Source organism: Mixophyes fleayi, chromosome 4 (genome assembly GCF_038048845.1).
Source record: "Mixophyes fleayi isolate aMixFle1 chromosome 4, aMixFle1.hap1, whole genome shotgun sequence".
In the NCBI taxonomy this organism is placed as follows: domain Eukaryota; kingdom Metazoa; phylum Chordata; class Amphibia; order Anura; family Limnodynastidae; genus Mixophyes; species Mixophyes fleayi.
Window position 1 is genome coordinate 134226224 of NC_134405.1, and position 26972 is coordinate 134253195.

The following is a 26972-nucleotide window of genomic DNA, read 5'->3' on the forward strand; positions in this document are numbered from 1 at the left end:
TCATTTTTAACAGTGTCAAAATTTCGGGTACTGAAACATTCTAATGGGCTTAATGTTTATGCTGTTTCTATAGCAAGCTGTGTATCATCCAGACATCGGCACAGAAACAAGGGAACGAGCACTGAAATATGGGACAGAATGTACATTGGGGTACCTGGAGATGCTGGAACATGTTTTATCAGTGAGCAAATATTACTGTATATGTTACAGTGTGGATCATTAATGAGTACAAATTATTATGTGGCCATTGCTGAGATATGTTTTCTATTACATACCATGTATTTTATGGCTTCAAAAACTTCAATTACATAAGCATGTATACATTTAGATTCTGCAGAAACCCAGCTCAGAAGGGAAGCATCAGCTGTCTGGTTACTCAAAACGTATTGCGTCAGCAGTGACAGAACTGATCCAGACCACAGAAACCATGAAAGGTGGGACCTCTTTGTGTAAGATCTCACTTTCACAGTGTGGGGTGTGAGACATGTCATAGAAAAATCCAAACTGTACTTTGTATAAATGTTCTTTGACTTTTACTTGGCACCTATTTTACAAAAGGTTCTTTGTGTTGGAAGAAATGGTTATAAATTAGACATGTTTAATTCTCAAACAGACGCAGATATCGCTGTTATATTTGTAGAGGTTGCAGGGTCTCAGAACAGTGCGCAGTACTACTTTTATTAGTATGCACACTCAGTTCATATATGTGCACATATATAATCATCAGTCGCTCTTCATTTCATAAATGTCCTTCATTGTGTTTCGCTTAGTGTATTTCCGTGTTTATTTCCTACGCATTCCTATTACAAGATGAGCAGTATTGTGAGCAATGTGTACAGTGTGTGAAGAAATCACAGATCTAAATAATGTGTACATAGAAAGTAATGCTGAATGCTTTCACATTGTTCAGTGACATAAAGCATTGTACTGCATTTTTGTTATGATTCATAAAGTAATCCCACTTTGTGGAAAACGTTTTTTAGCCACTTTTTCTAACACAAAATGGAATGCAAAGGCATGCTGTTGTGTGTCTGAAAGCAAGTGTCAGACTGTCTGCTACAGGTTTTTTACATTGCCTAAGTTGCACATGATAGATGTAAGCTGGCTGCTACGGTTTTAGTGCAGATTTTCACATATAAGCAATGTACATAAATTACTTGTTTAGTGTAAACTTGTGTTCAAATGTTTTCATGAATATTTATGGGGGGGTGACCTCTACTCAAAATTTACTTTAAGAGCAAATGAAAACCAAGAATTAATATGACAATACAGGAAGAATAGTATATGGGTATATTAGGTGGACTTAGAGCAAGGGCACTTCTTTAAATTTCAAACTTTTTAAATGGATAGCCCCTTCCCCCTACTATGCCCCTCCCATCGAGGGGAATCTTCTTTCTTTTCTTTTTTTTTTTTTTTAAAGTGTCTTTTGCGTAGGGCAGGGTTTCCCAAACCCAGTCCTCAGGGCTCCCTTACAGTGCAGGTTTTCTGGATCACATGGGACATAATTAGGACCACCTGTGGATCTGTTACAATGTGTCAGTCAGTAATGAATACACCTGTGCTCCAGCAAGGAGATATGGAAAACCTGCACTGTTGGGGAGCCCTGAGGACTGGGTTTGGGAAACCCTGGCGTAGGGTATTAATGTTATTTATTTTTATTTTTTTTGACCTCTCGTCCGGTTTTGTTTTTAATTCATTTTTATTTGTTTTATTTTACTATTTATTAAGACTCAAGGATGCCTCCCCAGGAAGTGGATAGCCTGTGTCTTTCATCACCATTCATCATCACCATTTATTTATATAGCGCCACAGTTTCCGCGGCGCTGTACAGAGAACTCATTCACATCAGTCCCTGCCCCATTGGAGCTTACAGTGTAAATTCCCTAACATACAGGTAGAGAGAGAGAGAGACTAGGGTGTATTCTTTCCTCCACTCTTGAGTCCAAGGTGAGTAGCCTTCTGGCTTCCCTCACCTCAGGCTGTTCTGCAGCTCTCTCCTTCCCTACAAACGGAGGTTTGCACAGAAGCACACTCACAGTGCGAATGGGCTCTAAGCTGCAGTACTGAGCGGAGAGAAGCGCATTCAGGCTGCAAACTTGTGTGTCCTCCTTGGCAACGAGCAGCTCTTCCTATGAAGAGAACGGCTTGGCCAGGGGATGGCAGCTGCAGCAGGTCTCATCGGAGAGTACAGCTGCGGCTGTGGTCACAACAGAGTGGTGAATGGGAGAGGGAGCAGTCATAGAGAACTTATACAGCACGTCCTGGAAGCGCTGACAGGGGAAAAAGATTACTGGGGGCGTGTTTCTTATCTTGTATTTGGCGGGCTTCCTCAGTGGAGATGCCATTTTTCCCTGCACAGGATCGCACTCTCCTGCTGTGCATCATCTGATAGCTGTTGCTCACAAGCAACCATAGACTGTAACGCTATCTCTTTCTTTTATTTCACGCTTCTCTTCTGTTATGTTTGTGTGTGTGTGTATATGTAATATATATATATATATATATACATATATATATATATATATATATATATATATATATATATATATATATATATATATATATATATATATATATATATAATGGCAGAAACAGGTACACCAGACGAAACTTCCATGGGAACATCATAGCATCCGTGTACTTTGCATTAGGGTCTCTGGACTTTGCAAAGAATTGAGGGACCTTTTGATTTTCTGAAACAAAGATATATAATATATTACAGCAATTGCAGGTCTGGCATTAACTTTAGCTGAGTTTGTCCAGGAACTTTTGAGGGCTTCTTCCGCATTGGTACGCCGCTTTAGCACCCTGCATAGAAAGACAGGCAAACACCATATTCAATTTAGGCTGCTCTCTCCGATCTGATCTCTCTTCTGAAAAGTATAGGAAGTTGATGGAGGAGTCTCAGGGGGAGGACACTTGTAGTGTAGCGTTTGCCTCTACATCACAGACTCTCGATGACTGAGTCCTGGGAGTTCGGCAAACTTTAGGATTTGCAGAACCTGGGGTTACTGCTTCTTCTGACTTCATTTTTAAAACACAGAAGAAATAGACTGTCTGTTTTCCACCATCTCCTCAACTGTTAGAGATGGTTTCAGAGGCTTGACAAAAACCTGCAAAAATAGTAGATGCCGGGAAAATTTAGATTGAGTCTGTCAGATGAGCCTTCTTCCAAGGTAGATCCTCCCATTGCCCATCTGTCTAGAACCACCTCTTTACTGGTGTAGGGAGCAGTCGGGCTCCGGGGCCACTACGGATAGAAAGCGTGATTTTTCTCCTTAGATTCACATATGTGGTGGCTGGAAGTTTATTTCGATCAGTGTCTACAGCCTGGGTACACAAGGCTATTGATAAATGGTCAGAACAGAGGGCTTTGGGTCTGCAAGAGAATAGTCCTAGACCTGAATTGTTAGTATTGGCTGAAAATATTCAGGAAACTTCTGATTTTTTAGGCCAGGCATCTTAGGATGCAGTTTCCGTGACTCTCTGCTCTCATAATTGCGGGCAGGTGTTCCTTGTGCATTTAATCCTGGTTGGATGATGCAGAATCTAAACATACACTTCAGTTTTTACTGTTAGACGGTATCACTCTTTTTGTTTCAGAAGTGGAGCAGATCATTCCAGTATCTACAGGGAGGTAAGAGCTCCTTTCTGCCCGTCTGCAGTACTAAACTAAAACAACCAAGTTTTCGTTTCTTCAGTAGGTCGAGAGAAGCTCTCATCAGAGGGCAGTATTTTTCCTCTCAAGGTGGTTTTCTACAGAGGATCTACAGAGCACTCATACAGGATTTCTGACCGGAAAGCCCCTGAAAGTCCAGTCTGGACAATGCAAAAACGGTAACCTACCTGAACCATCAGGGGGGATGCTCAGTATCACAGCCATGTGAGAGACGGCACGGATCATGTCTTAGGCAGAACACCATGTTCCAGTGATGCTTGCTACATTCATCCCAGGGATGAAGAACTGGGAGGCCAATTATGTCAGCCAAAACAGTATTTAAGTGGGAAAATGGTCCCTGCATGCAGAGGTGTTTGTGTAACTGGTACAGCGTTGGGGTTAGCCAGAGTTAGATCTCATGGCATCCCACCTGAACTTCAAGGTCCCTCAATTCTTTGCAAAGTCCAGAGACCCTAAGGCAAAGTACACGGATGCTATGATGATCCCATGGAAGTTTCATCTGGTGTACCTGTTTCTGCCATTTCTTATGCTCCTGCAGGTGCTAAAGAAAGTAAAAATAAAGCAAGTGGCCGCCATTCTGATGGCCCTGAATTGGCCACACAGGACATGGTACTATCCTGCCGGTAGTTGTAGGTCTGCCGTACCAGTTGCCTCTTTGTCCAGATCTTTTGGCTCAGGGTCCTCTTCAGTGCCGCTCTTTAAGTAGTCTGGCTTTGATGTCGTGGCTACAGAAACCGCAATCCTTTTGGGCCAATGTTTTTTTTTTGCACAGAGTTGTGCAGACTATAATTAAGGCAAGGAAACCAACATCTACAAGGTCTCTGTCTCTCTCTTTTGAAGATTCAGGTTTCGGCACTCAATTTTCTTTCAGCAAAAGTTGGCATTAATGAGAGATGTGCAGACCTTCCTTCAAGGGGTTACACATGTTCACCCCCCTTTGTACATCATGTAGAGCCTTTGGATCTTTATTTAGTGCTCAGGGCGCTTACTAGAGAGCCCGTTGAGCTTTTTGGAGCAGTTTGATCTCCGTTATGTTACCTAAAAGGTGATGTTTTCACTCGCTATCTCCAGCTCATTGATTGTCGGAGTTGGGGGTGTTGGCTGTAACCCCCATTTTCTGTTTTTTCATTCTGATAGAGCAGTGCTTTGCGCAAAGCTCTCTATTGTGCCGAAGGTGGTCTTATGCTTTCTTTGAACCAGGAGATTGTAGTTCCAACCTTTTGTCCCAAGTCTTCAAATTCTGATGCGTCTTTGCAACTTCTGGATGTGGTCCGTGGCACCCAGATGCTACATGGACTGTACTACTTCAGTTTGTAAGACTAATATCCTTTTTATCCTTTTTATTCTGTGTGGTGTGCACAAGCATGGTGGGCCGGCATCTAAGCAATCTCAAACCGCCACTATTCGGTTTCTTACAATCCCTCCCTTAGAGGTAGCTTTGGAATATCCCCACGGTCACAGTGTTCCCCAATGGTAGGAAAGAAAAGAGGATAGTTGGACACTGCGCTCCATCCCCTTGCTCTGGCTGGTATTTTCTTGTTATGGTTAGTTAGGTCTTCTTTGGGCTTTGTTACAAAAAAGGAAGAAAAAAAAAGAGAATGGCTCCAGGTAGGAGGGGCATAATATGGGAGAAGCTACCCACTCAACAATTTGAGATTTAAAGTGTCCTTGCTCCAAGTCCACCTACTACTATACCCATGTTCACAGTGTCCCCTAATTGACTCAAAGAAATGGATTTTGCAGTGAGTAAAAAAAAATATCTTTTCTCATCTGTAATGTAACAAAGTCCCTTAGAAAACAATACTTGAATAAATTCTTCTAACCAGTACAAGCTAATGGCTTTGTAAGGTTCTTTGACAATCCTGAAAAAAGTAAGTAATTCGAATACCTGTAGAAGTGTGAGCATTATTGGCTCTCACTGATTACATTGCATTACTAGTTTTTCACGTAACAGGGGTAACACTGATATTGTTTGTCTTTGTTTTCTGCCATAAATATTAGAAATCCCTGCTCACAAATATACTGTACATGTCAATAACCCTTACATATTTTAACATACAAATAACATCCACTCAAGCTCTAGGGTATTTGTGCTTTGCGTTTATGGAAATACCTTAATTGTCGGTGTGTATGTTTTTGTTTTAGATGAACCATTCAAAAAGCCCCAAATCTAGTTACAGGAAAGTTGAACTAATTAATACCAAACCACATAACCGTCACCCTTTCTGACAAACATCTCTTCTCTTCCATATTGTCCTCTTCTTCTTTTTTTTTTTTTTGTTTATAGATGAACTTCTCTACTGGTTATAGTATCGTTGGTTTTACACCATGTTTTTTTGTTTGGAGTCTTCTACCAAGTAATACTAAACTCAAATGTAGGCTTATAAGATATTAATTTCTGTTGTGCTGTTTAAATACGTTGGCCATTTCCCATATCAACACTAATGTCTAGTGTTTCTGGTCACCTCCTCATCATCTTGTGATTGCAGGGACAGAATGGGTGGATCCTGAAGATCCCACAGTGATCGCTGAGACAGAGCTGCTTGGAGCCGCAGCTTCTATAGAGGCAGCAGCTAAGAAACTGGAACAGCTCAGACCCCGGGCCAAGCCAAGGGTAAGTGTACATTTGGAGCACCCCTTCTTGCCACCTTAATTTTGCCCAAACTAAGCGTCAGTGTTACCCTTTGTCATCTCGCATCATCCTTGACCCTGTTTGTAGAATGCTAAGGATGAGTGTAACCTACCCTCTCTTGATGTACTGATCTCTGGATGAGTGTAAATGCTACACCAAGCTATCCTTGAGGTGAATAGCTGAGTCCCTGTACTACTTGAGGCAGGATGTGGCTTAGTCTTACTAACAATTCTTTGGATTAAGAAAAACACATGTAAAATGAATACAGAATTAGAGGGATGTCCTGATGGTGAGCCGCATTTCCTCCATGTCCCCATCTGTCAGTGGAATCGGTCCAAGAACCCTCTCCTGCAGCCTCTGTCTGATATGTTTGATATATTAGGTTGTTAATTCATTCAACTATATATCAAACATATTGCTACAGTGTCCTGCGTACGCTCCAGGGCTGTGCTGAGGGGAGTAGAGAGCAACAGCAGGATGTGCATCTCTTTCTTATATATTGACTTGAGAACGTAGTAGGCATTCCTTTTATGTACTCTTTGTTTTTAAGCAGGCGGATGAGACACTGGACTTCGAAGAACAGATCCTGGAAGCAGCAAAGTCAATTGCAGCTGCCACGAGCGCGCTAGTGAAATCTGCCTCAGCAGCGCAGAGAGAGCTGGTGGCACAGGGCAAGGTAAGAGGGGTAATGGTGGTAATGCAACTGATCAGAAGGGATACATAGGTAACTGTACAGTAAGTGGCAGTGTCCCTCCCTGACAGGCAGCATCTTAGCCAACTGTATCCACGTTATCCGAGTGCAGCTTGAGCAGTTTTAAAATACTTGGAAGCTGTTTACTAACAAAGCACAAATATGCAGTAACCCCTAACAACTAATTAGAAAGTGGTGTTAATCATTCTTGGTGCAAGTTAGACAATACAAGTAAATGTCATATTGATCGGTTACTGTACATCTTCGTCTTTGCATTTTTAATAAACATTTTAAAAGACTGAGATTAATAAAAGCTCTTGCTACTAAAATCTAGAACTGTAACTGAGTGTACACCAGAATTACTTACTTCATTCCAATGTACATTATATGTATTTATTTCAATTGTCAAAGTAAATGACATGACTGTGACAGCCCAGAACTGTTGCTTATTCAGGTGCTAGGGAAGTATGACCCTATTTCCTTGCATTAAAATGAATGCAGCAGACATCTGACAATATCTAATGAGCCTTAAGTAATATGGTCCAGTAGTTTTTATCTACACTGTAAGCCCATGCAAGCTGTTATTTCTCCCACATCCATTGGAGGCATGTGGGCACTTTAAGAAAGTTTACATTTCACCATAGCTCCTCCACCTCTATAACGCTCTCCTGTTAGGCTTCCGTTTAGTTTAGTGCTTCTGCATTTAGGATGCTTTGTGCCTGTTTTAGTTTTGATCTTATTTTTTTTACTATTTATTGTATTGTGTTTTGAGGCTCTGCCTCCTGGGTTATCACTGTGGGTAATCACAGTTGTCTTTCACACTATGTCACTTGCTTGCAGTCGTTTCCAGTATATTGAATATTCCACTTGCACTAGGCTTCTTTAGTGCTACAAGCAGATGGCACCACACTGCTTTTCTTTATCTGGGAAGTTTGTTTCTTTTTAGCTGAAATTACAGATCAAATTTACAAATATTTGTTTTGTAAAAGGTAGTGTATTTACCTAACCAAACAGGATCTTTATACATTTTACAATTATGGTTTGTGCTTCCAAGTAAAAGTGCAACATTGAGTTAACTAAGAACATAATTGGTGAAATCATCTTTTATAATCTTGAATAACAGATGTTAAGAATAGATTGCCTGTAGTAAATAACTGTGTATTGCAGTATTAAAGGTACACTATCACCAAAACGAAGAGACACATTTTCTTGTATTTAACATATAAATAATTATTCCTTTCTTATATCTGCAGGCTGCTTTTAATTAAAAAGCATGTATATTAATATATTCTTTGTATAGAATATGTAAATGTGAAGACTTTGGCTGCTTTTCTCCCTGTTCATTATCTTGTTCCCTGGAGCAGGCTCTTACTATAAACTCTTACTGTACTTCAAGACTGCTGTAAAACAATTACAGTAAGGCCAGCCCTTATTTACTTTAGATTATAGCTGTGCTACAGCTGTTAGTGAGAATTCATATGCTGATAAGGATGAGGTAGAAAAAAGCTATAGTTCTCAAACTGACTCACAATACTTTTCTTTCCCTGAGTAGTACTGTAAACATCAAAATTGGGCAATTTAGTTACCCAGCTATTGTGGAACTATAAGTCCCAGCACATTGGACATAATAGAACTTGTAGTGTCACAATAGTTCGAGAGACCTGTCCGGTAGCCGGTCATCATTTGAGCCTGAGCTACACTTCTGGTTCTTCTGTTATACTGATAAACCGGCTAGGATGACGTGAGCTGGTTATATAATTTGTAGTGGTGGTGGTTCATGGTAATTAAGGCAATACGTTTTTGTTTTGTTTTTTCTAAAAAGAACACATATTCCAAATTTACCCTGCAATTAATATAACCAGCCTCAGAGCCTTGACTGGTAATCATTATAATAGTGAAAGTTCCCAGGCTGGTAAGTGGAAGTCTGATACCACTATTAGGTTAGCAGCCCTGTGCTGAAAAGCATTGGGAGTTCTTCCCATCACCCATATGCAGTGGGGGTCTGAAGAATGGTCCAGAAGATCCATGTCCATTATGCCTAAAACATACACCTTTTACATAAATATATTTTAGTTGTATAAAATATATACACTTCGATTAAAAAACAAAAAAAAACAACTGTTTAAAAATATGTTCATATTCCAGTGCTGGCTGTGCTTTTAAAACATGATCCTAATGATCCTGCATGTCTCAGCTGGAGAGCCAAAGGTACGCTGCAGCCTCATTAGGGGAATTGCAGCTCTCTAGCTGTGTAGTGCAAGTGACTTACACAACAGCTGGAGAGCCACAGTTACGCTGCAGCCTGGTTAGGGGAATTGCAGCTCTCTAGCTGTGGAGTGCCAGTGACTCGTAGTTACACAACAGCTGGAGAGCCGCAGGTACGCTGCAGCATGGTTTGGGGAATTGCAGCTCTCTAGCTGTGGAGTGCCAGTGACTTGTAGTTACACAACAGCTGGAGAGCCACAGGTATGTTACAGCATGGTTAGAGGAATTGCAGCTCTCTAGTTGTTGTGTAACTTCATGTCACTGGTACTCAACAGCTGGAGAGCTACAAAATGGAAGCTATTAGAATATGGAAGCCCACCATCTACATTTATTACATGGCTCAGGGTTATTCTACATCTGTGCAGCTAGGTGTGGGAAAAGAAAGGGTATATAGTATAGGGCTACCCTCTGGAAGTAAAATACATATAAAGTATTTTAAAAAGATATATAAAAAAACAGAAGTGTAGTAAGTGTACCATACATTATGAAAATAAATTTATAGTGAATTCTAGAGTCTCTTTCAATAGTGTGGTATTTGGAGAGCAGGATAAAAATGAACTAGAGGACAAGGTACGTTAGAATGCCGCCTTAAAGCAAGTATACTAAATTTTATGCAATAGAATCAATTTATGAATGTGATTATGTCTTGTCATCTCTCTCCTACCTTTCCTCCCAGCCAAGCAGGGTTTGCTTATGTATATGTTACATCTCTTTGCCAATGTAAAATCCTCAGTGATGTTTGGCAGCAACAGAATGACAATATGAGATTTGATAGGGTGCAGAAATGGCTTCCACCCTGACCTTGTCATTAGCAATGCGTGAGGCTGAAGTGGGTTAATCCCTTCTTAGTATTTGGTAACCCACAGCTTTATCCCTAGTTGGATGGTGTCCAGAGAATGGTTACACGACCAGTCTAACCCAAATACCAGGGAAATCCCTGTCTGGCAGTGACTGTGAAAATCTGTTCAGAGTTGGCGCTAATATGAAATACTACCTTTAGTCGAAAGATTTGTGGACTCAAATTAAAAGACCTCCACAAAGGTAACGGAGAACTACAGTAAAAAAAAAAAAAAAAAGGTAAAATAGTCTGGGATATTTGGTGCTAAATTTCGGCTATTATTCCTAAACTGTCACTATGAGTGCATCATCACTTGTCAATGGCCATGTTTTCATGTAATGCATCTTGGTAATATCAAGAGAATGGGATTACGCTCATACAGATTACAACTTTCATGTATTGAGCTTCAGAGACCACATATTTTGTCCAATAAACTACTTTATAGTGTGGCAGTAGAGGAGCTTACTGTACCTTAAGTTTTGTTACACATGAAATGTTTACATATTTAATAATAAAGAAAAAAGCTTGTGTCAGCAACAACCATTAATATTTAGATATATTAAAATGTTATTTTTATTTATAGTCTTTTGTGGTTTCTCCTTTCTAAATAAAAGTATTCTTGCAGGTCGGAGCGATTGCCGCTAATGCAGCTGATGATGGTCAGTGGTCCCAGGGACTCATTTCAGCTGTAAGTAATGCATTCATTTCTTTCACATGCACCCTCTGGCATAATGTTTTACTATGGTCACCCTGTTTAGAACCTGGCCATGTGGCCTCATACATTGCCTCTTTTTGATTCTCCCTCCCCTGTTGTATATGCTTACCCAAGTTCCTAGAAATTTCATATTTGTAAAGCCTTTTCCTAATACAGCCACTTAACCTACCATTGATGTTAGTAATCCATTTTTTTTACCACCATTAACCGAGAATTGCATTTACCCACTAACCACAACGCCATCCTCTAAACATAGCATTGATTCAACTCCCTGCACTTGCCCACCATTAAAACCACACCTCTAACCATGCTTTGCAGTCTCAGCCAATGAGGACAGTCGACCCCCATTACAGACATGCTCAGTTAAAGACACACAACATCTAATTTTAGATTGTAAGCTTTGTGATATTTAACATGAGTAACACAGGAAATAGTCTTACACCTAAAATATGTAATAGCCAGTCTGCAGTCGGATATCTCCACCTGCACTGTACTAGTAAGTACATTGACTGCAGTCCTTTTACACTGCAGGCAATTTTTTTCCTGTTTCTGGTCATTTGGCCACTCTTGACTTCTTTTAGGCCAGGATGGTGGCCGCGGCAACAAGCAACTTGTGCGAATCGGCCAACGCCTCAGTGCAGGGCCACGCCAGTGAGGAGAAACTCATCTCCTCTGCCAAGCAAGTAGCAGCATCCACTGCCCAACTTCTGGTCGCCTGCAAGGTGAAAGCTGACCAAGACTCGGAAGCCATGAGAAGACTTCAGGTAGTGTGCTCAAAACTACATGGGACTAGGACTAGCAGTGTCACACAGACGTGGCCTGCTGTCTGGCTCTTTAACTAAATGTAGATCTAGCACTATGACCATAATTAAGTCAGTGATGATATAGAAAATACTTCTGGTGTAGCATAATCGCAAAGCTCACAGTGGATTCAGGTAGCCCATTCATTTCATCTTTTTTTATGTTTTACTTCTGGATTGTTGGCTAAGGATTGTTATTCTTTTATTTTCTTCCTTTCACTTCCTTCCTGCTTTTTTTCATCTTTTCTGCCTTTTCCCTTTTCACGTCCTCTCTATCCGTACCTGACCTCTTTCTCCTGCACAGACTGCTGGCAATGCTGTGAAACGAGCCTCTGATAACCTGGTGAGAGCAGCCCAGAAAGCGGCCTTCAGCAAAGCTGAGGATGATGATGTTGTTGTGAAGACGAAGTTTGTAGGTGGGATTGCACAGGTTAGTGTACAATGGGCCCCAACGTGTACCTTTTCTGAAGTCTCAAGCTATAAGGCAGAAGCAGAAAAATGTTGTATATGGCTTATAAATAAATGATGATGGCTTTCATTGTTGAACCTTTCCCCACATTATATGGTATACCAAAATCTCCGTATTTATTTTTGAAAACTTGTGAACAGACCCAGAGAAGCACATCCTGTTACAATATAGTAAGTGATAATCTTTTTCCCTTTAGATCATTGCAGCTCAGGAGGAAATGCTAAAGAAGGAGAGAGAGCTGGAAGAAGCCCGTAAAAAACTGGCCCAAATCCGCCAACAACAGTATAAGTTCCTACCATCCGCCCTACGAGAGGAGGAGAGCTAGTGATCCAGCCTGACCCATGAGCTGGTACTGGAGTCTGCTCTGCACAAGCAGGGACACAAACAATCACTGTAGCTGGACAAGACCCCTCTGTCACTCACTGGATTCTAAAACCACTATAACATTGGAGAGTGAAGCGCAATTTGCACACTCTGAAGAAAACAGTATTATTTCCCAAGGTGGACATGCCCCATTATATAAATAAAGTATATATATAAAGATATACACAGCTGCAGGGGTCTGAGAGACTGTGACATGGGGAGCAGACCGTCCTGCAACAATATGTGTGCTTTAAAAAATTGTCTCCCTTTTCATGTAACCACTTATGTCGCAGGTGCCTGCAATGCAGAGCAAAGCATAGAAGGGGTTAAATTACTTTTGTTTGTTTTTTTTCCTTTCTTTTTTTTTTTTCCCTAGTCTGTTTACATATAATTTGGTCACTGGAACAATTCTGTACCATGAAATGATGTACACAAAAGCTCTTGGAAATTAAAGGCACTTGTAATGAAGCAGTGATGTTTTTTTTTTCAGAGGAGAATCTGAATATTATCTCTGTCTCTTTCTTTCGCAGCATCTCTCTTTTGCTCGCTCTTTATCTCTCTTCCGCTGTTATCCAGGGCATATAGCTTGGATTAATAGGCTGCCAATTAATCCAGGTTGACGATCACAGATGCATTACTGACCACAATTTTTACTACGGATAAATGGGTTTTCCTGAAATATGTCAATCTTCTGCTGATCTTGTTCCCGTTATTTTGCTAGAAATGTCTTCCAAGCAACCAATTTTCCTGTAGTAAATAGCAGTACTACTTACACTATTTTTGTCAATTTTAATTGTTTAACTTAAGGCTTTATAGCTGGCCTGGTGTCACAGGCATATGGATAGCCTGTCACCAGAGAGTGTAGTGTTTGTCATAGCCAGGTAGAAGTGCTGGAGAGTAGGGAGGTCCTCATTAAGATTAATACATGTAATGAAAATGTTTCATTTTGTGCTAATGAAATCATTGACAAATGTGGTCTTTGTTAATTTTTCACAAAATGCCTGAAAATGTGTTGTTCATTCACTTTAAAATTGTGATTAATGCTATATTTTCCCATTTATAGAAATGGTGTATACATGTGCTTCTGTTCTTTAGTGGAGCAGTGCAAGCAAAAATTTAGTGTGTGAGTTCTGGATGTCAGTGTGTGGAGCTTGTTACAGCTGTCGGCAGCTTTGTAGGGGTCGAGCTTTATCTAACACAAGTGTTCTTGGCAGCTTTATAATAAAACACCAAAGAGGTGGCTTCTATGTGCGCTCAAGGCTCAGGATACTATAATATAGTGTAACATGACTTCTCTATAGCAATAAACTCCTACAAGTCCCATTTTAGATCACTTCTAATTGCCAGTAGCAACTTGTGATATTATGTAAGTTTTCAGAGCTGAACTTTGTGGCCACCTTTTCTAAAAGTGTTGTGCAGTAAACTTCTAGTTCAGAAGCTATGTTTTCAAAAAAAATTGACAGTAAAGCTGGGTACACATCTCTGCAATTATCGTGCAGATCTCATGATTCATGGCTGTTTGTTCATATATTGCAAGTGTGTACGCTTCCACAATCGTATTTTATTGTACCAAAACACATTGTGATTTTTAGGAAGTTTATAAAAGCAAATCAACAGAATCAACGATGAAATGATGTCAGACAAATGTTGAAGTGTGTACACACTCGCGACGACCAGCGTAGGCAGATATCAGCAGATGGTTATGAGATGAAGATCACAGATCTGACACTAAACTATGTAGGTGTGTACACATGAATCTGCATTATCCCTGGGACTTTCAATTAGTAAAATAGTTACAGAAATTTCATTTGCAATAAGATTGTATAGGTGTGTACCCCGTTTTAAGTGAATATTTTTGTTGCATTCAATTCTCGTACCTCGAGAGGTGTAGGTTCTGTAGATGACCACATGAAGGCAGTGTTCCACCAAGAACAAACCAGTCCTGTATCAACAATGTATAGAAGAGGACAGGAACTACTTATGTTTAATTTACTTTGTGATTTGAATCTATATAAGTTATTAATCACACTATTGCATTGGTGAGAGAATAAATCGTCATGTTACAGAACAGAAATTAAGGTGGTTTTTTTATGTTTCTTATAGATTCATGTACACATGCATCAATTTAATGGTGTTTAAATGTAAAATTTGAAGCCACAATGGGTTTCTGAGTAGAAAATAACAAAGTTAATAGTAAGCAGGTGACTGAGCAATTACTATTGAAACTACAAATGATGTACAGCATTATTAAACTACCTTAAAGTAGACTCAGAAATGTATATTGTTAGAAGAAGCATAAAGGTAACATTTTACGTAGCTTTAAGAAGTAAAGTGTGAAGGGGCTATTTGTTCCCCCTCCATTGCAAACTGCAAAAGGCACACTCCCCATAGATAATAGAAAATTACTGCAATAGTTGCTGGTAAAAAAAAAAATCAAACCATAGCATGTCAGTTATTACTTTTCAATCTGTCAGAGAGAGGCTCTGGTACGTCTAGCTAAATTTGGTGGAGAATGAAAGGCACCCATTTTGTCAGACAATAAAGGATAATTTAACTTAAGTCTCTGTCCCGGATAATAGTTCTCTTAGGGGACATGTTCGAAACCCTAGTGGATCCACCTGGCAACATTTTAAGAACATGTGGAAAATATATATATATATATATATATCTCATAAACTATCAATGTACAGCAATCAGAATTAGTAGGAGAGCTATCAGCAAAAGAATGTCATTTATTCTCAGACAGATTTTTTCCCACACAGTAGGAGAACAGTGGTTTGCTTTGACCGAGGTGATGAATTGTGCGTTCTCCTCGTGTTTGCATGGGGTTCCTCCAGGTTGCAGTTGTTTTTCCTCCCACAATCAAACTACTCCACATTTGTAGGTTAGTGTGTGTTTGTGTGGTAGAGAATTTGGAATATAAGCTTCCACTGGTACAGGGACTGATGTGATTGATTAAAAATAATAATAAATTCTCTCTAAAGCACTCCATAATATATTGGTGCAATACAAATAATTAATAATAATAGTGTCTAATACTAATGTTATAATAACTTTCTCTGCTTTGCACCATCTACACTAGTGATAGGCAACCTGATAAATTTCAGGGGCCGCATGGGCGGACCAATAACCTTCACATAGACCACCCAATCTTAGAAATAAACATCTATCTGTTATAACGGCAAGTATTTTAAATAAACGATACAAGCTCACAATATAGCAGGACGGAGCTGGGGTGGCAAGTGAGGGCCCAACTAAAGGTGGAGTTGTCCATTTAAGGAATTGTGGGAGGAGCTTACGTGTCACTTTCAGGTACATATGCAAACAGAACTTCTGATTTAGTAGCACAGATGCAGTTGTATATGTCAGCCTTGCAGTTTTTTTGAATCTTTTGGAAGCATATCCATTAAGGGTGGGGTGTGTTGGGCTAAAAGAAAGAAAAACATCCCCCACTACAAGTCTATTAGCCTTATTAAAATAGAAGGTATTCACATGTTCCCTGCAGTGAATGTAACCCTCCCTAACAAAAACAAATGAGGGGTTTAATTTTTGAAACATATATTTGCAAGTTTGATATATTGCTTATTGTTTCTGGCTGTAGCTTTGAGATGAAACCCTTTGTCTTGTGTGCAGGGTTAACCAAAATATATTTTGTAATGCGTGATCTGCATTTCTCCTCCCATTATTACTTTCTTGTTTGTGAAGTTGTATTGTATAGTGGCTAATAAATTACAGTAAAACTGCTTAAGCTTTTTTCCAATGTAAACTGTAAACTAAAGAAAAAGGCAATTTGTAAGGTCAGTTACCCACTGGTAGTAAGAAACCAGCTTTTTTTTTTAATGCCAGTAAAATCATGCAACGGTTATGGGGATGGAACAGTTTGCTCCAATGTCACCATATCTACTTGCACCTGTGCTTAGGAGTGATGGCAGCTTTGGACACAACGTACATTTACTTGTGCTTACTGAGGTGAATGGAAGGGGCTCAATTTAGTGCTCTGCATTGATGAATCCCCACACCCTCCCGCCACCATGTGTTGGGTACAGAACATGATGACATGCTCAGCCTAACAAAATCTCGAGATCCCCGCAGCACATCATGTTTTCAATATGTTCCCATTAGAGGCACAGCAATAATTGAGAAACACAGATCTTGGAAAAATGTTGCTACTAATTCAGGCCTAAAGAGAGGGGGAGAAGTAGGGCCTAGACCCAAGCCTCAGTGGGCCCAAGCTAGTCAGAAAACAATTCAGCTGTGCATACGTGTAGAAGAACAGATGCTATGATGGAAGCATATAGCTAGCATACAGAATAAGTGGCACTGTGCATGTGTATATAACAATAGTATATACTGAGAGTTACATAGGAACAGGGAGGAAGATGTTTTACGCAGTATCCATAGAGCTGTATACAATGTTTGTAGCTGGCGGGATTTCTGTGGCTGATGTCACAGCTTGTGACATCACCCACAGCGAGTGGGGCGTACATTGGAAGTGTTTGTTTCAGCAAAGCAGTGTGCTCAGCTGAGAATGCTGAGCACTGTGTCCCCCATGTTCACCCTACAGCTTGGGGAGCATGGCGTAGTAAGGCACTGCACACCGGGTATACTGTATATAATGTGTGTGTAGCACTCTTTCTTTAAACTGTATGTAATGTACTGTATTAGTGTAACCAGGGGCAGGTTGGGCAGGAGGGCATCTGCTCCCTGGGCCGGTCCCATAGTGGGCTACCTTAGGCTGGGTCGCTGGGCCACCTGCATTATTTTTCCTTTAAAATATTCCTAATAGACAGCTGAGTAGGGTCTTGCCCTCTGGGCTAATATTTGCCAGCCCTCCCCTGAGTGTAACCATGCTTATGTATTTCTGGAAGAGACTCAGCCTGCTGTACGTGTGTCCTCTCGTACTAATGGAGTGTATTACTGTGGTGTATAGTGACTGATGATTAAGGGGAGGGGGGCCTGGAAGTCCTCTAGCCCCTGGGCCCACGATCGCTCTCCATAGCCCTGTACTAATCTGCTTGGGAGCATATTCAGAAATGATAAGAGGGTGGTGAGATTTGGGGGATCAGTAGCAGTTCATCACATCCATAGTGTGTAATACACATTTGGCTGGACTATGTCTATGTCTTAGTGGCAGTTTCTGTTCGTTCACAGGGGATGTGGCCAGCGCTACTCTAGGTAATATGAAGTAAATGTGTGATGGCACTGCTGACATATTTTGTAAACAATATTTATATTTTCTCTTCAAACCTTTACTAAGTGTGATTACATTTCTCTCCAGGACCTGTTCAAGCAGTAGCTCTCTGACTGTAATTCCATCTTTTCTTTTTTTTGTGCTGGAGTTGGGATAAAAGAGTAGCCAGGCAGTTGTGAGATGTGAGTTGTAAATCTGAGGTTCCCATCAGGATTACAAGAAGTGCATTCCTTATATAGCACATCACTGTCTGAGGCTGAGAATTCATTGTGGTGAGCTGTGGCCTCACCCTTTCATGGCCACATAGGCTACTCTGTACTATGGCAATGTAGGGGTTAAAGCAACTTGCTGTGCTTTTTTTTTTTTTTTTCACTTCCTATACAAGAAATACTGCCTTATGGAAAACTGGTCCAGAATACATAATTTAAAATAATCTAGTTATGACTGGTAAAGTTGATTTCAAGTGTTAACATGCTTTTGTCTGCTAAGTGCGAGAGAAGACTGAATCCCTTCTTAGAGAGCAGAGATGATAAAGGTTCCTCCTGAACCATGGTTTGTTAGCAGGACCATATTTGGCTCTGTTTATCAAGTCTTTCTGGTCTGATACTGTACGCTGTAACTTTCATCCTCAAATAGGTTTTTCTTACTTGGGCACTTGGTATTTAGTACTTCATGCTATAAATACATTAGAAGTTTACATGTTATCATTAGAATGACAAACTGAGATTACACTATATCCATACAGCTCCATAGAACTAATTCTGAGACCGCCAATAAAACCTGCTAGGGCTTCCTTCAACATGTAATCGCCTCTCTTTAGTAACATCTAGCATTATATAACCCCCTATCATATAATATTACATTTCTCTTCATACAGCATCACATCTGCAGTAGCATCTTATAATTTACCTATGCAACTGTCCCAGTAGCTTCTGTAATGCTCTATGTTCCACATACAGTGGTTTAAAGTTTATGCCATCTAAAATGTGATAAGATCTGATCACATGGCCTAATAGGTAGAGAGAATCTGGCTAAATCAATAACAGAATACATTTTATTTCTACATGTGCATTCATTGTGGGTCATTTATGAACCTGAGGCACCAAACGTTGTGACATAAATTTGTATTTCCTGTCCATCTTCTATTTTTATTGGACCACTCATATATTTGCATGACAGTGGCATCCGTTACGGAGTAGCTAAAGCAGAAGGGTTCATACCTGAAAGTTATTTCACTCCAGGAACACTGCAGTTGTGGTGAGAATCATGATAGCATCTTGTTGTGTGGTCCCATATGAATCTGCATGCTGACCAGGACTTTCAGTCATTGTAAAATCGTTTGTTATCTTATCGGGAGAAATTTTCTGTAGGGTGTACCCAGCTTAAGAAGGATCCCTGAATTCAAGCAATCATAAAAATCCCACATCACAGGTCAAGATAAGGAAAATTAAGATAAAAGAAGAAATGATGAAGCAGATACGGCTTGATACCCTATTTGACAAAAAATTCTGATCAAATTGCATTAAAATAGAATTAACTCCTTTTGAAGCAGACAGGACCAGCTGATGTACAATCCTAATAAAATGTAAACCACAATCCGGTGGTAGTCATTATTCCGGGTCCCACATTTCCGACAGGAGTTAAAGCAACAAAAGAATGCAGAATACTGTAAGGCCGACGTGAAGTATATAAAGACTAAACATAAACACGGCTGATGTAAATTGCGACAGGAGAATAAGCCGGCTGTGGCATTCTCGTCACTTAAAACCAGCAATCTGACCGTAACCATTTTTAGGGGGCAATGGCAGGACCCACCGCTTAAGTAACACACCTAAATGTACACTGGTGTACACGTAGGTTCAACTATTTAAAAAAAAAAAATTACTTTCCTTCACAAACTGTATGTTTTTGTCTTAACTTTTTTCTACTTCATTTTTACCTCTTGTAATGGTAATAGAGAGCGGACACCATATTTAGTTTTGTAAACTCAATCTACAGATTGGAAATACACCTGCATAGTGGGTAACCACCTTTGCTTCTCCAATGGTCCTAAGAAATCCCCAGTCACCCCTTAAGGCAGGACATAGCTTTACACACAGCTGTGACCTGCCTTTAGGGGGTGTTGACATCTTTTCTATATAGTAAAAAAAAAAAAAAGAGAAAATCCATAGTAGATACTGTTTCCCACCGTTTCAAATTCAGGTAACGAGACTCGTTAATGTAGAACCCAAGGCTATCACACAGCAGATAACAATTTATCTCAATTTTGAGATTCTGTGACGCAATAAACTGCTCTGTGTATTACATGTACTGTACTATAATACTACATCCTGCTCTGTGGCACCATACATGGCTTTGTGTATTACATGTACTGTACTATAATACGACACTCTTGTGCGCCCACACACCTGTGCCCTCCCCTGAATTGTGTGCCCACACACCTGTGCCCTCCCCTGAATTGTGTGCCCTCCCCTGAATTGTGCGCCCACACACCTGTGCCCTCCCCTGAATTGTGCGCCCACACACCTGTGCCCTCCCCTGAATTGTGCGCCTACACACCTGTGCCCTCCGCTGAATTGTGCGCCCACACACCTGTGCCCTCCCCTGAATTGTGCGCCCACACACCTGTGCCCTCCCCTGAATTGTGTGCCCTCCCCTGTATTGTGCGCCCACACACCTGTGCCCTCCCCTGACTTATAAGAAAATACAAAGAAGTTTTACTTAAAATGCGCCTGCTTATGAAGTGTTAACAAAACTGGCATGATGGTACCATTATATTTACTGGGCACAGCCCTTTTTGAATGGCAGCAGGAAGATATGTTATATAGAGTGACAGAACAATATATATTGAATGTGTTTATGTTGGCCAAGGTCTTATAATATGATGCTTGCTTGTTGGCAGTTACTGTTCTGACTTCTTGCTTGCTGTATGAAAACCCAGTTCAAAAATATATATTTATTTATTTATTTTTTTAAAATGTGTGTGCTTGGCACACAGACTTTTATTCTGTATTTGCTGATTGGGATAGACTCGCACGGCCCTGCACTTATGTACAGAGGGTCCCTGTGCTTATGTACTGGGGGTCCCCCTCTGTAGCCTTATTTAGTTTTGGCCTGGTAAGCTTGGATTTCGGTGTTCTCATAACATTTTTTAAGATGAGTATGTGATGGAAATGGGCAGCTAAGTTCTCCATTAACACCTCAGATTTACAGTTGGTGTATAAAGTCTTGATGCGTTGGTACCTATTCCTGTCGCATACAGCTTGGTTTGAAAAAGCAAACCAAGAGAGAGAATTCATAATGGGGCTAGGAACAAAAATGTCCTTTATGTTTATATAGGACTGTAACTTTTAGGTTCTGGTCCACTTACTTGTGTTTTAACCACAGGCAGGAAGATGCCTGTCCACTTATAGCACCTGTTCAATTAATTCAGTTTTCTACCCCACTGGAGAATTCTTCTAGAAGTGAGAGCCCCCACTCCAAATTTAGTTGTGATGTGACTTGTAAGTAGAGATGCTCACTGACCCCCGTGTTTTGGTTTTGGTTTTGGATCTGGATTACCTTCGTGTTTTGGTTTTGGTTTTGCAAAACCGCCCTTGCGTGTTTTGGTTTTGTTTGCTTTTGTTTTGCAATTTTGTTTAAAAATCAATGTTTTTGGGCATAAAATAACCTAATTTAGTGCTTCACCTGTTTCTTGGATAAGTAAGGTAATTCTAAAGCTAATAAATTAGGAAGAAAACAGTTTAATCCCTGGTAGGCCGTCCTTAATTCTCCACACAAACCTGGTTGTTTTCCTCTTCATCTTTGCCTATTGGCAATGCAGCCATCGTCTTTGGGTGTATATTACACCCTCCACTTGTAGTTGAATAGAAAAAAAGCAGCCTGCATAGACTGTGGAAGGAACCTTCTTTATGGGTACACTGTCACTAACAGAATACTCACGATTAGACATACCACTGGTGGATGGACTCTCCCCAGGGATTGGTGTCATTTCTGATTCAGAGCATACATTATCCTCTAATGCCTTACTGTTTTCTTGCAGCTCGGCTTTCACGCGTAACAATACTTGTGCACCACTTTTAAACTCCAAATTACTTTTTTTTGCTTTGTCACGAGTGTCCGTACAAGAAAAAGGCTCAGTAACATTTTTTGATCTGCCACTAATAGAGAAAGGCGAAGGCCTCATTCTTTGCCACTGCGTGTGTAGAATGGCATGTTGGCAATTTTTTTTTTTATCGCCAGTTAACTTTTCCTCAGTTACACTTCTTTTGCGCTTCAACACGGTAAAAAATTTTTGGGGGTGTGTTTTTTTGACTGATTTCAAAAGACTGCGTAGTTTGACATCGCCTTTCCCAGATGACGTACTGGGAACACTACCATCAGGACTGGTGACAGAACCTGGTTGCTGATTCTGCTCATATGTGGACTGCTTAGAATCCATTATGAGCCCAATGCACTTGTAGTGCTACAAATTGTTTTAGATACTGCTGAAAAATAGTACTTTTGACAGCCACAAAAATTAATGCAAAAGAATGGGGGACACCCCAAAAGCACTTGGGAGTGCTAAATATTGAAAATAAAGACTCCTCTATCCTCCTCTCTTCTCTATCAATTGTAATCAGAATTGTAATCAGAATTGTATTGTCTGTCCCCTGCTCTAATCAGCCTGTGACTACTCCCTGCGCTCTCCCTTTGTCAAATGGCGATGGATTGCTGTGGAGGCGTGTATTTATAATTTTCAAATATCGCGAGAACTGAGCCCCGAGATCCGACGACGTCACAATGACGTTCGGCCTCGATTTGGAATCCGGGCGGGAGAGTACCGAGCCTGCTCGGCTCGGTACTCGGATAGGCAAAGTTCGGGCGGGTTTGGTTCTCAGGGAACCGAACCCGCCCATCTCTACATGTAAGTTACATATTCCCTTTTCTTGGGTCTGCAGGACTAGACTGACATTTATTATCTTCAGGTGTGAGGTAAAGATTTAAAACTTTAGATATTTATCTACACTCGGAGGTGACCACATTAAGAGACTGACATCATCTGATCATTAATCTTCGACATACCTAAAGGATGAGATTACAAAGAGCTAGGATCCTGTTTAAATTTTTTCTCTGCCAAGAAACCACTCCCTGTAACTCTCAATGTTTTATAAACTATAGTACATAGCACAGCTCCCAATGCCTTGTCTAATCCATCGCTTAATGTTACTCTTTACTTGTAATCTCCACGAACTCCTTGCTATATAAAATGTCATTATTACAGTGCCGTGCCATATAACTAGTATCTACCTTGTATAGCAATATTCCAAATCACTAAACATTGGCTTCAAATCATTAATTCTGCAGTTATAGATCCTTATGAGGTTTTGTGATTCATAGTTTATTATCAATATGTGAAGTGCATTCTACAAAGCTGAGTGTACACGTTTATACACAGATGAAATCAATGGTAATTGGATGAAACAGACTGCCTGGATATCTGTCAGGATCCTAGGTATAGAAGACCCAGCTGATGGTGGCTGAAATAACCGTGCTGTGGTTTGGAAACCTCCTCACTTCCCTATGCATTTGAAATGTCTTTCTTCCTCCATGGAGTCCTGATCTTAAAAACGTATAACCAACAAGGGGTATGATTGTGTAAACAATGTATTGCTTATTATGTACTGTTCCTTTTAGCATAACAATGGTTTCTTGTATATCTGCTAATTCTGACTTTTTTGCAGTTATAGTCCCAAATTTTGTATATTTGTCACTTTAAATCTTTGTTTCAAACAATCAGGGCAGTAACTAGGGCTATTCGAGAGGGGCTGCCGCCCAGGGTACAGCAAGACGCATATTTTAGGTTATTTTGGTTACAGTTGAGGGTTAGGGGGGACGTCCATTTTCCTTCTTGTCCCGGGCACTAAAATTTCTAGTTACGGCCCTGCCAACGATTTATTTATTGCATTCTCTCTTCTCTTGATCTGTTTGATGTAACATTAAAGTACTATGTCCTCTCTGCTGCAATTTTTTATGTATTGATCACTTCACAGTACCCCCTTCTTTTGTTCTCTATACTGGGTGTAATTATCATTATCTGTTATAAATATTTATGTGTGGACAACTGCGCCATACACCACGTCTCTTATTTGGTTTGTCTACTGTAATTGTCAGATCTGTTCTTCTTTTGTATTTCTAGTAAATGATGAATTATGTTATCAAAGTTTGTTCAGGTAGATGGGCCATTCTACATACATAACAAATTGTGTCAATTTATATTAAGCCCTGTTTGTTACTTGAAATGCTGGGAGATATTAAATACACCAGAAATAATTGCAATTTATAATTACAAATACTGTACTTTTTATACATTCCAGTCCACTAGGGTACTTACAATAATGTTTTTTTTACCATTAGCCACTGATACAATATAAATGCATTAAACATGCAACCAGTAGCCGAGTATTGATCTTATTGTGGTAGGATTGGTTTATGCAGACCTAATTTCCATACAGCTGTCTGGGTTTGACATAGTAAAAGGTGTTCTCCCTAAACTGACACCACACCACTGACTGCTATATAGAGGATATGGCAGGGAGCGTGGTGATTGTGGCTGTTCTCTATAAAAGGTAAACTGGGTCCTGTGTTTATTCCCTGCAGAATGTGCCCAGCCTCTCTTCACATGTTCATGTGACATTCCCCAGATCTAGAGGGCGGATAGATGTCTGTTTTACAGCACTATCACAAGCAATGATTAGTAGAATCCAGGGATAGGGATGTGCCATTGTTTGGAAATCGGTGATATATTCTACTGTGCGTAATAGGCTTTTACACAACATTTCCTGGGCTAGTCTGAAACAGAGTCCCTGATTCATTCAGGCACGCACACTGAGTGTAATGTGCATTTGTTTTAAAACGCACGTAAATCGGGTATACGTGCGGTGAAATTCAACAAGGAGCGAAACTGAAAATATGTGTGGTGATAAATGCAGGTAAAAGTCTGCTCAGCTCTACTCCACAAGACACTGCAGGATACATCCAATGCCTATGTGGAATATAAATTCACAAAAGAATGCACAGAAAGAAAAATGCAATTAATGTCACCTGTTAATAATATATGCATTAATGATAAAACAATAAAAAATAAACTTTGGGTTTTGTTTTTTTACTTTTTGCCATGAAATACATGTAATAGGATGTTATGTCTACTGTACATAAAATACATGTTTATAGTTGCTCATGATTGCAAACACATGTAATAGCATGCATACACAGTCATCACCACTATAGTAATAGGCACTTAGGCTAGACCTGCAGCTGGTGCAAGAGAAACAAGTGCTATTGAGGTGCCAAGAGCTTGAATCGGATGCTGCTGCGTGTGCTCAAGATTGCCACGCCTTTACTGGACATTGACTACAAGCAAACGCCCCTTCCCCGCCCCGTTCCCTCCCTGAAATTGGATGACTGTAGTAAGTGTCCTTTGCGCTCGAAGATTAATTGAACGTTGCTGCGTTACATGGTGTATGAGCCAGTTCTGGACATGCGAGTAATTGTGTGGAGAATGCGCACAAAATCGCTGTTTACATCCCTTTATGAATCGGGCCCAGAGTGCGCTGCCGCCAGCGATGAAGAATACTGGTTCTCAAACACGGGGAGTCTGGAGCTGAACACAGAAGCGAAGACCTCACACTGTGTGTTGATAGGAAAGGGACTGTCTAATACAGGGTTTGCCAAACCCAGTCCTCAGGGCTCCCCAACAGTGCAGGTTTTCCATATCTCCTTGCTGGAGCACAGGTGTATTCATTACTGACTGACACATTGTAACAGATCCACACAGGGGCGCACGGAGGGGGGGGTTCTCCAGAAACCCCTCCCCTCAGCGAACGATCGGGCACTAAACTGCGCGGCGCTGTCACAGAAGCGTCCCCGGTGGTGCTGTATAGTACAGCATTGCTAAAAATGGAGCTGTTGCGCATGCGCCGCAGCTCTCTCTCGCTCTATTTTTTTTTTGGGGGGGGGGAGGAGGAAACACCCCCCCCCCCTTAAAAATCCTGCATTTGCCCCTGCCACAGGTGGTCCTAATTATGTCACATGTGATCCGGAAAACTTGCACTGTTGGGGAGCCCTGGTCTAATGTATTAGTATTATAGGATGTGTGTGTCGATATTGTGAAGCAGGGGAGTGTCTGTATGGGTTAATTGTCACTGCTACTGCTATCTTCACGGCATGTCTGTCTCTGTGTATTCTGCCATGTTGTCTCAGCTGTTTCATTTTAATCTAACTTTCTGGGCTACACTTCTGTTCCTTCCACCCATTTTCCTTTTCATTCTTTGTACAATATACGGTAGATCAGACTTTCAAACCCCTCTCCAAATATCCCATATCCAGTCCTGTTTGGAGTATTTGCTACAGGGATTGAACCAGGAATGTTGTCCCACATGTTCTCACACAGGGAAATGCTGAACATAAGCCAAGGTGAATATATTGCCTACAGAGTCATATCAACACCTGTATTTCTGCTGCTGGCCCCTAGTAGTTGTAATTAATTGAAATGAATGGATTCTTGCTCAGCGCTTGGAGAACATACACCCTTGTGCAATTACAGTTCAAGTGTGGAGACACACGGATATCCGTGATGAGAAAATTAATGAAATGGGCCTTGTGTATTAAGTATAAATCATCCAAGAACAGAAAGGTTTTAGACACACATATGAATCTTCTATTTATGGTATAAACTTGTCACCTGCACCATGTGTGTTTAGGGGATAGATATTCCAGAAATGATGACATAATCTGACACTTCAGTGTAGAGAATTAACATGCAGTTTTTCTGGTGTATTTACAGTGCAGACTACCCTTGTACAAGTGGATCACAGGATCCTGGCTATATTTCTCCATCTGCTGCAGGGCAATGCCTGGTGATATAACACACCCTGAAGTCTACTGCTTGCAGAACCTGAAAATCGGCACAGTTCCACAATAATCTGGATAGTTGCTGATTGAGAATGCAGCCTATAAATTCTTGTGATGTGACATACCTCCTAATACAGGTGTAATGTACATTTTTTTCATGACTCACTGACATTAAATATTGTGATAAATTAAACAAGACTTGTGAATATGTTTAAGAACCAAAGTGAATGACACTTAAACTGTCATTTAAAATTAACATACAGTTCACACATAATACTCATTCCATATATTCAAGTTTTCTCTTATCACCTATAAATTATTGTGACACACAAATCAATCCTGACGTACTGAATTTGGATTACTGACATATACCATGTTAATAAAATCTTATTTTAATATTAGTTCACTTAAGCATAAGTTAATTTATCATTTACTGG

At 40.4% G+C, this 26972-nt stretch overlaps 1 protein-coding gene across 4 annotated transcripts in view; it reads left to right on the forward strand.

Moving 5' to 3' along the window:
* The window catches only part of TLN2 (talin 2), a 198991-nt gene extending 186071 nt beyond the window's left edge, over positions 1-12920 (forward strand). For 2 of the 4 annotated variants that reach the window (XM_075208360.1, XM_075208363.1), the window contains 8 exons: positions 74-181; positions 329-434; positions 6169-6293; positions 6862-6987; positions 10731-10793; positions 11402-11584; positions 11925-12050; positions 12286-12920. In XM_075208360.1, coding sequence (XP_075064461.1) covers positions 74-181; positions 329-434; positions 6169-6293; positions 6862-6987; positions 10731-10793; positions 11402-11584; positions 11925-12050; positions 12286-12414 — 966 coding nt within the window. In that variant the 3' untranslated portion in view covers positions 12415-12920. The remainder of the gene's footprint in view (positions 1-73; positions 182-328; positions 435-6168; positions 6294-6861; positions 6988-10730; positions 10794-11401; positions 11585-11924; positions 12051-12285) is intronic. The other 2 variants (XM_075208361.1, XM_075208364.1) reach the window with 2 other exon arrangements.
* Positions 12921-26972: the final 14052 nt, after the last annotated feature.